At 38.3% G+C, this 8991-nt stretch overlaps 1 protein-coding gene across 1 annotated transcript in view; it reads right to left on the reverse strand.

Moving 5' to 3' along the window:
- Nucleotides 1-8546, reverse strand: part of LOC104874008 (submaxillary mucin-like protein) — an 89132-nt gene extending 80586 nt beyond the window's left edge. Inside the window, exons 1-10 of the mRNA XM_019210112.2 lie at nt 8437-8546; nt 7616-7692; nt 7013-7066; nt 5868-5921; nt 5698-5748; nt 4549-4578; nt 2690-2721; nt 2439-2601; nt 2092-2129; nt 816-926 (exon numbers count right to left, since the gene is read on the reverse strand). Of these exons, the coding sequence (XP_019065657.2) occupies nt 816-926; nt 2092-2129; nt 2439-2601; nt 2690-2721; nt 4549-4578; nt 5698-5748; nt 5868-5921; nt 7013-7066; nt 7616-7692; nt 8437-8546 (720 nt within the window). The remainder of the gene's footprint in view (nt 1-815; nt 927-2091; nt 2130-2438; nt 2602-2689; nt 2722-4548; nt 4579-5697; nt 5749-5867; nt 5922-7012; nt 7067-7615; nt 7693-8436) is intronic.
- Nucleotides 8547-8991: the final 445 nt, after the last annotated feature.

The raw sequence follows: 8991 nt of genomic DNA on the forward strand, positions 1-8991 counted from the left end.
AAAAAAAAAAAAAAAAAGATTGTTGTTCAGTTTAAATGAAAAATATTTTAACTATCAGTGATACTAGTGCTTTCTCACAATCAAGATCTGTGCCTTAGGCTGTGTTATAATTTCGAACCTCCTGATATCTCCAAGTAAACACTCAATGAAATATTAAAATCCAGGGTTAGAGTCATAAAATTTGAAATTATATTATACACTATTAATTTCAGAAAGAAAAATGATAATTTGAAATGAAGATTTCATTAATTAAATTGATTCTAATACAAAAAACTATCATATTTGGGGGCATAAAAATTAAGGTAATTGTGATTTAAAGAAATATGCAAACATTACACATACATGTAATTATAGAAATTTTATATTTTTATAGAAATTGATTAACTTGAGCTCATAAGCTTTAGGAAAAAAATGTTGGCCTTTGTTTATAAAAATAGCAAAATGTTTTGTATAACAACTTGCTCTTATAGTAGGACTACAGTTTTACAAAGCCTGCAAAATGTGAGTCTTTCTTTTTATGAAACCTTTACATACTTAGGAAAAGGCAGATATACCCAGAATCATTTGGCTCACAATGTGAAAAACGAAAGATCTAAGTTATCAGTGAGATTTAAGGGCTGGGGATTTAGCTCAGTGGTTCTGCTGCCTGCATCACAAGCACAAGGACCTAAGTTCGATCACCGGTACAAAAACAAAATGACTACGAGATTTAAGTGTACGGGCCAGGTGCAAACTTTTTCGTGTGAGAGAAGATGGGTTGGGTTTGTGTTTAACAAGAAGCGATCTTGCTATTGGTAAGGGGGCAGGTGACTTACTTCTGCACACCAGGTCTGCTTCGGGCAGTCCTGGATGACTGTAATCAAGCCAGCACTACTGCAGGAGTAGGAGACACAAGGGTTGCTGGGGTCATCGAATGAAGCACCAATCTAGAAAGTGAGGGGGGAGAAAATATTTGTCCCAATTTCTCTTTGAGATTGACAATTCTATTTTAAAAATCCTAGTTAGTGACTGTTCAGTGACACTTTCTGCCGTGAGCTTAATGCTAAGAAAGGTGGACTGAAAGTCTTCTATTTCCATGAACAAAATGAATTTTTTCACAGAGGGTACAGAACACAATGTGTTGAGATTCTCTATCTTCAAAATGAAATTCACTGAAAGGTGTTTAAGTTGTACAAGTTCACAATGGATTTATCAGATTAGAGCAAATGACCAGTTTCCCAAGGTGTCTTCTAGCTTGCTTGTGCTCCTATGTGTTTGAAGCTTTTTAGATTTCTAAGTAGCTGATGCTCAATGTTCAAATCAGTTTGAGAAACTATTCCTCTCAAGATCTCAGCCCACAAGATGACTTTCTTAGTAAGCAGTAAATTAAAATTTTACTTTTTCAGCTGTTTTGCAAATACATAATTATTGCAAAGTTTCTTCTTTTGTTCATTAATCACCATTGTATTTTGTGTCTAAAAATTATAAGTTCTCAAGTCAGAATGACTTGGGAAATTAAAAATTGGGAAGTATAGGTGGTAAATGGGTTATGTAAATAAAGATGCCATATGCTATTTTACAGATTTCCTAATCTTCCACATTTTTAGATTTTTTTAAATACTTAGTATCAACAGGTCAACTATATTAATATCAATTTGAGAGTCATCTGACTTTTATGGCTTCCTGATACTTTTTTTCCAAAAAGTTGAATTACTGTCCAAAATGTCAAGTCAGTTGTCAAAAGTCCAGTGCTCTTTTGTGTTGTTAAATCCACATGGTGGGGTTCTAGTCCTTTGGATTTTCTTCTTTAATCTCTGACAGTTTGGCCATCTGATCTTTCCAGCTATAATTACAATTTAAGTCTGTTCATTGATTTAAACGTTACACAGTATGTCTTCTCCATCTGGCAAGACCGACAGGGAATTCCATTTAGAAACTTTACTGCTGGCTAGTTAATGATCAAATGTATTTACCCCCTTTTAAAAGAGCCATGGTGAGTGTTAAAAATAAAGAAATTTTCATATTATAATTGCAAAGACCCATGGTGAGCTTAGCATTTTTTATTCATATGATTATATTAATAAAAATATTTTACATAAGAAAATGCCATACCTCATAGTCAGTGTTGTTATAGAAACATGTCCTTGGTTCTGAAAAATAAGTACAAAGTTTTTGTTCTAAAATAAATTATTTTATAACACTGAAATTGTAGATGAGATCCTACTTATCAAGTAATTATGTTTCTCCTCATAAGGTCCATTTAATCTCCTGATTATATTGGGTTTCTCTCGTTCCGAAGATGCCAAGTTTTAAGGGGAAGAGGAATAATGAATCTGTTTTATTTATCACATGACTACTGCTGTGTAATAACACATAATAGCCTAACACTTACTTACTGAATATGTAAGTGAGTAAACAATGAATAGACTGTATTCCAATGCTGTATTATGAATACACACCACAGTGTCCAATTTCACAGCAGGTGTCATTAGCTTTAAACAGGACGCGCTTTTCCCCAGGTTTGCATGTAGGTGGAGAGGGACATTCTTTAGGTCGACAGTCTACAGTCTTTGCATCAGTACAGGTACACTGGTAGCAATTGGCAGTCCAAGTGTCTCCAGGCTACAGATACAAACCGAAGTTAGACTTCTACTCAAACGCAGGAATGAAAGCAAATATAGATTATAGTAGAGCAAAACCGAGTACTTACAGATTTCTTTTCTCCCAGTGGACCATGACAAACTGTTAACACAAAATGATGAATGCTTATTAAATTTGGCAAAATACAACCATCTGTTATTTATAGATAACCAGCAGGTGGCCAACACTGTAATTGGCACTGGGATTTGAGAGTGACAAAATTACGGAACATTATACAGTGCCTGAAGGTGGATAAATCACATCTACCTACTTCAAGCAAATCGTCCCTAAGAAGTGTGTGTGTCTTATTTTTATAAGTCCCAGCCAAGGGTAATTCCTGCCTTCTCCTGGAAGTGACCAATAAATCTTACAACTACTGTTTGACTTACCATTACATAGTCTGATTCATGCTTCTACAGTTCTGTAAAGTCTCAAGACTTTCTAACTACCAGACCCAGGGGCCCTTTCTAATTGCTTAAGTTCCTTGCCACAGCTGACATTATTAACTTTCACCTTCATAAAAATGTTCTTCCCCCTTTAGATTTAATCAGGGGAAACTCCTGTCTTCTTATCTCTATTATTTCTCTGGGGCTTTTATTTCCACAATGTCCACTGTAGATTAGGTGCTGGCTCTCGTACTTCTGCTCCAGTCCAGTCTTAACTCAATCATCTCATGAGCTGTGGACCCAGTTCCCTCCCCACCTACCAGACAGCACCCCAACCTCAGGCTTCAAGTGCACAAAAGAGACTATGCCTTCTCACCCCTAAAACCCCACTTTATCTTCCACACTAGCTTTTTCTTAACAACCACATTTATTCTTTCAATAACTCCACTTTAAAACTTAGCCCTTTTGATAATTTCCTTTCCATCATTTGTCATACAACCTACTGCCAAATTCTATACCTTCCTCCTCATTTTAATTCTTCAGTTCTTTATCCTATTTGATACCACACTACTCCAAGACCTTCTTATCTTTTATAACGCTAAGCTGGCTTAGATCTGTTTCTGATATAATCAACTCCTTATGCCATAGGTAAAATAATTTTTCTAATGTTCAAGTCTTAGCCCTGCTTTAATTAAAAACTTTTGATGGCTTCTTAGTCTTGTAAAATAATCCAATTTTAGTTTCTAAGGGCTCCTTACTGTGACTCACCAACTTTTAGCTTTATCTCATTTCTATTAATCTATACTCAATTAATCTACATATTGTCCTCAAATTCCAATCCTATAATAAAGTAATCCATCAAAAAATATAAAATATATATGACATACAATATGCATCCCTTATATAATACAAATCTCATTTTTTCTGTGAAATTTATTTACTACTGAAAGCAATAAATTTCAAAGCCAAATTTCCCAACAGAAAATCACCTCATTTTCATTGAAAGATCTTTCTTCTCTTACTAAATATTAAGATTAGAGAACTTTCTAGTATTTTTTCCTATTTGCTATAAGATATCACATTATCTTCAGAACAGTGAGGACTTTGTATGCTAAATTACTAAATTCTGGCTACATTAAATTTTTCTTGCTACAGTTTAACCTTTAAAAAGCCAGAACGATCGCCAGGGATTTAGCTCAGTGGTTCTGCCACCTGCCTCTCAAGCACAAGGTTCTGAGTTTGATCCCCGGTATTAAAAAAAAAAAAAAGTCAGAATGATCTACTTTTTCAGACATTAGTTTTTCATTGACAAAATTATGGTCAAGATATATAATGATATAAAGAAACAAAATCTAAATAACACGGTATACTTGTTTTCTTTGGCTGCATTCTTTGTGAGTGAAAAATTTGGTGACTAAAAGCTGTATTTATCCACTTCAACTTACAATATTTTTATGGCTAATGCTTTACTGGCCTGGCAGATGAAATTTCACTTGCAGGAAGTATCACAGCTGAATGATCGTGTTAATGGAGGTGTTCTTACCTGGAGCTGGTGGAGGTGTTGCTGGACATCCTGCATAAAACAGAACACTCAGTAAATTTCTGAAGTTCTTGGAATCACATTGGAGAAAGGATAATTACCTAATTTATTAATGTATTGCTAAAAAATGGCTATTTGTCATAGGCAAATTCCCATCTATCTCCTCTTTTTGCTCCTTATGGCAATGGAGATCCCACAACTACAGAATAATTTCTTTCGACCTCAAATTTTAATGTCAGAAATGTATGAAAGCTGAAAGGAGAAAACATAAAGATAAACTTTTCAAAATTTTCTTGAAAAATAGTTCTGATGCATACAGCAACAAAATAAAGAAAAGGATAACTCAGGTTCAGGAAATGCAGTTATTATTACCTATCTTTAATCCTTTAATAACTTTTGTCCTCTTTGTATCCTCTTAAATACTACTGATTTGTTTTCTATTCATCTCCACCAAATGCTTTAAACTGGTCACATGTATGCTTTTGAGAATCAACATATCACAGATTTTGGTCAACTCAAAAATTTACTCAAAAATTTAAATTCTATTTAAAAACTGCTATTTTTAAAAAAATTCTTTATGTTCACCCTCCCACGAAGGCTGGTCTAGGTATACCAAAATACTTACAAAGAAAGTAAAATTTCTCTGTTTGTCTCCAACATAAAGATGTGAGCGTCTGGGGATTAAATGTCTCTATATGTTTGCCATGGTACCCTAAAGTAGTTCATACTCAGGCCCACTTAGCAAACTATCAAAAATGAGCAAGAGGAGTCATCAATCAAGAATAAATACAACAGAAAGTCTTCCCTGACCACAAATACAAGTTCAAAAAATGTATCAGTAATAGGTTGATAAAAGAGAATTAACATCCACATTACTACTTCTCAAAATCAACCAATTGTATCATTATTGATACAATTCTGAATGAAGTTTCAATTACGAGGATAGAGTCTCACTGAATTTTAGAATTAAAATAATATATAAACTCCATATATCCAGGGCCAACATTTGCTTGCTTCCCAAACCCACCCATCTTTCTGTTCTCCACTCTTTTCTCCTGCTTCTTTCCTACCATCCCACCCCACAACTGGGAACCCCTTCTGCATCCCCAAAGCTACCCTCATTGTTGATGAGGCTGTGTTGCCAGCATTCACCTGATTGTGCTCCCGTTCCTGCAGATTCTTTGGGTCCGGTGGAAGCAGGGACTGATAACAGAGGAATAAGAGTGGTGAGTACAGGTCCCTGGACACATGGGTAACCCAGAGAAGCCCATCTGTCTCCTGAGCTGCGCCAAGAAGAGCTCAATTCTGTCTCTTTGACTTACCTGTAGTAGCAATCACAGGAGCAGTGGTTGTTTCAGCTGTTTCCTTGGAAGTTCCTACAGTGAACAAGGGAAAAACAATGCCCCTTTGGAAGAACCGTGGGTCCCAGGCATCTCTGCGTGCTCAGGACTTTGATACCAGTTCAGGGCTCTATCACTGAAATGGGTGGATGTCTCTAGCGACTCCCCATTCACAGAGATGAAGATTTTCATATGACTTCCACTTCTCCATCCTCCTTAAGTGACAAAAGGTTGTCTTACACTTAACTCTTTCACTTTCTAGAATTTGGTTTCCTAGTAGTCTCTTATACATTCTCTCCTTCCACAGCAACACGAATGTGTGAGGAAATATCTGTGTTGATCAGGATGGCTTGATTCTCCCCTCAACTTGACTAATTTTAGGCAGATTTTTTCCTAGTTGCAAGGCCCTGGCTTCCATTTTCTTTTATTTACTTTAGAAATCGTGTAATTGTACAATGTTTCTTCTACCACTTGAAGATTTAAATCTCCCTGTTGCCAGTCTTAGAACTCGGGAATATCTTTCTCAAAGATCTAAGAGCCACCCCTTTGAAATGCGATTATGAAGAAAAGTCCCTCCATCTCTTGATCTCTGTGGAGACTAAGGGCCTAACTCTGGCCAGCTGATTGCTTGAACTAATCCATACATGGCTCACTCTCCAGAGTGGCTTCCAGTATCTCCGACTAGTTCATCTCAGCACTTAGGCTCACTCCTGTTTGTTTTAGGAGGGTTGAGTTCAGTCTTGACCTCTTTTTTTTTTTTTTCTTAAAGTTTGGTTTTTTGAGACAGGGCTTCACTGTGTAGTTCAGACTGCTCTGGAACTCACTGTGTAGCCCCGGGCTGGTCTCAAACTCGCAGCAATCCTCCTGCCTCAGCCTCCCGAGTGCTGGGATTACAGGTGTGCGCCACCACGCCCAGCTAGTCTTGACCTTCTCTTGAAATGGCTTTGATCACTAGTACAGTAAGCTTGAATACAGTATTTCTTGACTGTTTAGCTCTGTATGGTGACATCTTTGTTTCACAGTTAAACTTGATAGTCTCTCATAATGTTACATATTGGTTCTCTGAAACCCTGGTATTAAAGGGTGTAGGAATGCTGAGCCTTCTTCAAGGTGGTCTCTTCCATTACCTGGGTGGGGAGTTCCTGATATCCTAGGGGTTCTGCTTAGTACCACAGTGGTTCCTGCAAAGACAAAGGAGGGACATTTAACATCAGCACAGCCTCTATTCCTGTCTTTACAGAACAACAAAAGGAGGAGATGAAATTTCTAACCACTGCTACAGGTGGTATGTGGAACCCCTTTGAGAAGCATGGGGGAAAAAATCCCTTAGACAGATGTGGCCTCTTAGATGTATGCCTTATCTATAGCCACTTTTTTGCAGTTGCATTGGGAGCCTTCACTACCTTACTGGAAACCCAGGTCTAAACTCTGAAAGCTAGAAGGGGGAAAAAAAACCCCAAACAACCAGACAGATATTAAAAGTAAATTCCCCAAAAAGATTCTACCCTATATCTCAGTCCTTTGTCCCCGATATTCCCCCGTGTCAGAGCAAAGACTCGTAGTTTTTAATGATGAACCAACAGGTTTCAGCCACTTGCACTCCTTCATTTAACTCTTACAAAAGCAAAGAAGTCTTAAGTAGCTTCTGCTGTCTTAGTTATGATCAACTTAGGAGAGAAAATTTATTCTTTAAGAATTAAAGTTAGAGCCATTACTCAAAATGTGCTTACTTGTGTTTGAACTTCTGGGGGCACCAGTTGTCTCAGCTGCTTTCCCAGGAGTGCCTACAGGAAGAGGAAATGATAAGCTTCACGAACCTTTCTCATCATAAAAAGCGTGTGACATTGTCATGTTTCTCTTTTTCTGTGATGAAGTAGAAAACACCTGAATACACTTTCTTGCACTGGACAGCAAGCCTGCTGTGTGTCCCCACACCCGTGTCAGGGATACATGTTTACAAGGGATATGGGGAAGAAGAGTCTCAGAGGCTTTACCCATCCATTTGTCTACCACTAGAATCATCTGCACACTGATGAAGCAATGAGAGACTCTTCCTTATAAACACATTATTTTTTTTCATTGACAAGATTCGGGTTGTCCAGGAATGAAAAGCAGAAAAAAAAAAACTGACCAAGCTTTTGATTCACAGCTATTAATTGACGAAATAATTTCCTTCTATTTTAGTGACTTGCACTGATACTGAGAAACACCAATGAATTGCTTGACAGAAATGGAATAGAGAAAATATATCCGGAGAGCAAAAACTATAATTGTCCTCTAGAAAAAACAAAGCACTCCAGAGTGTAGGTTGGCTTCCAGATCTCTCTTTAAGGAGAAGAAATCGCATTGTATCCAAGATAATTTTCATTCACGGTCTGTATGCAGGAAACTTAATTGGACAATCATTTAGAATTTCAACTCCGAAAAAATTCATCTGATGAAATTTCTCCTTCGGTAGTTTCAATACCTTCCCTAGAAACTGTGGAATCTCTGAGACAAAAGGAGGAAAAAAGGACGGGAAAAATTAAACAACATAAAAGTCACATACTACCTACTGATCTTGCCTGGAATATTGTTTAGAGGACAAACAGGGAAACGTGTCGCCCGGGAAATATTTGTCTTTGCAGTGTCTTTCCGAGTCCCCAGCATCATGTTTCCCATGGCTTCTCACAAACACACACACACACACGCCTCCCTACTCACATCTACCCAGAACAGGGCACTACACGCAAGCTCCTCTCCCTTCTGCTATGGGCTGCAACCTTCCAGTACGGCTCCATGGGCTGCCCGAGCCCTTGGACTATCTGCACACACCAGAGTGAGGCGTGGGCCTCCCGCTCCCTGCACAGCCCCTTGGCATCACTTCCCGGCTCAGGGATCTTCGGACTCTCCTGACCAAGACACCCGGGGACGTCCTACTGCCCAGGCCCAACCAGGCCTCTCTATGGAACGCCCGCCCCATTCTTCTGCTCAACGGGACACGCCAGCGGAGCCTCCGCAAACCAACTCAGGGCTCCGTGGAAAATAGTGACCACATGGGGACTGCGTCCTGGGCCAGCTTGGCCAAGTGCCTCTCAGGGAACCACCCTATGGACTCTGGTGCACC

This window comes from Fukomys damarensis, unplaced genomic scaffold (assembly GCF_012274545.1).
Source record: "Fukomys damarensis isolate Sample0158 unplaced genomic scaffold, DMR_v1.0_HiC HiC_scaffold_15, whole genome shotgun sequence".
In the NCBI taxonomy this organism is placed as follows: domain Eukaryota; kingdom Metazoa; phylum Chordata; class Mammalia; order Rodentia; family Bathyergidae; genus Fukomys; species Fukomys damarensis.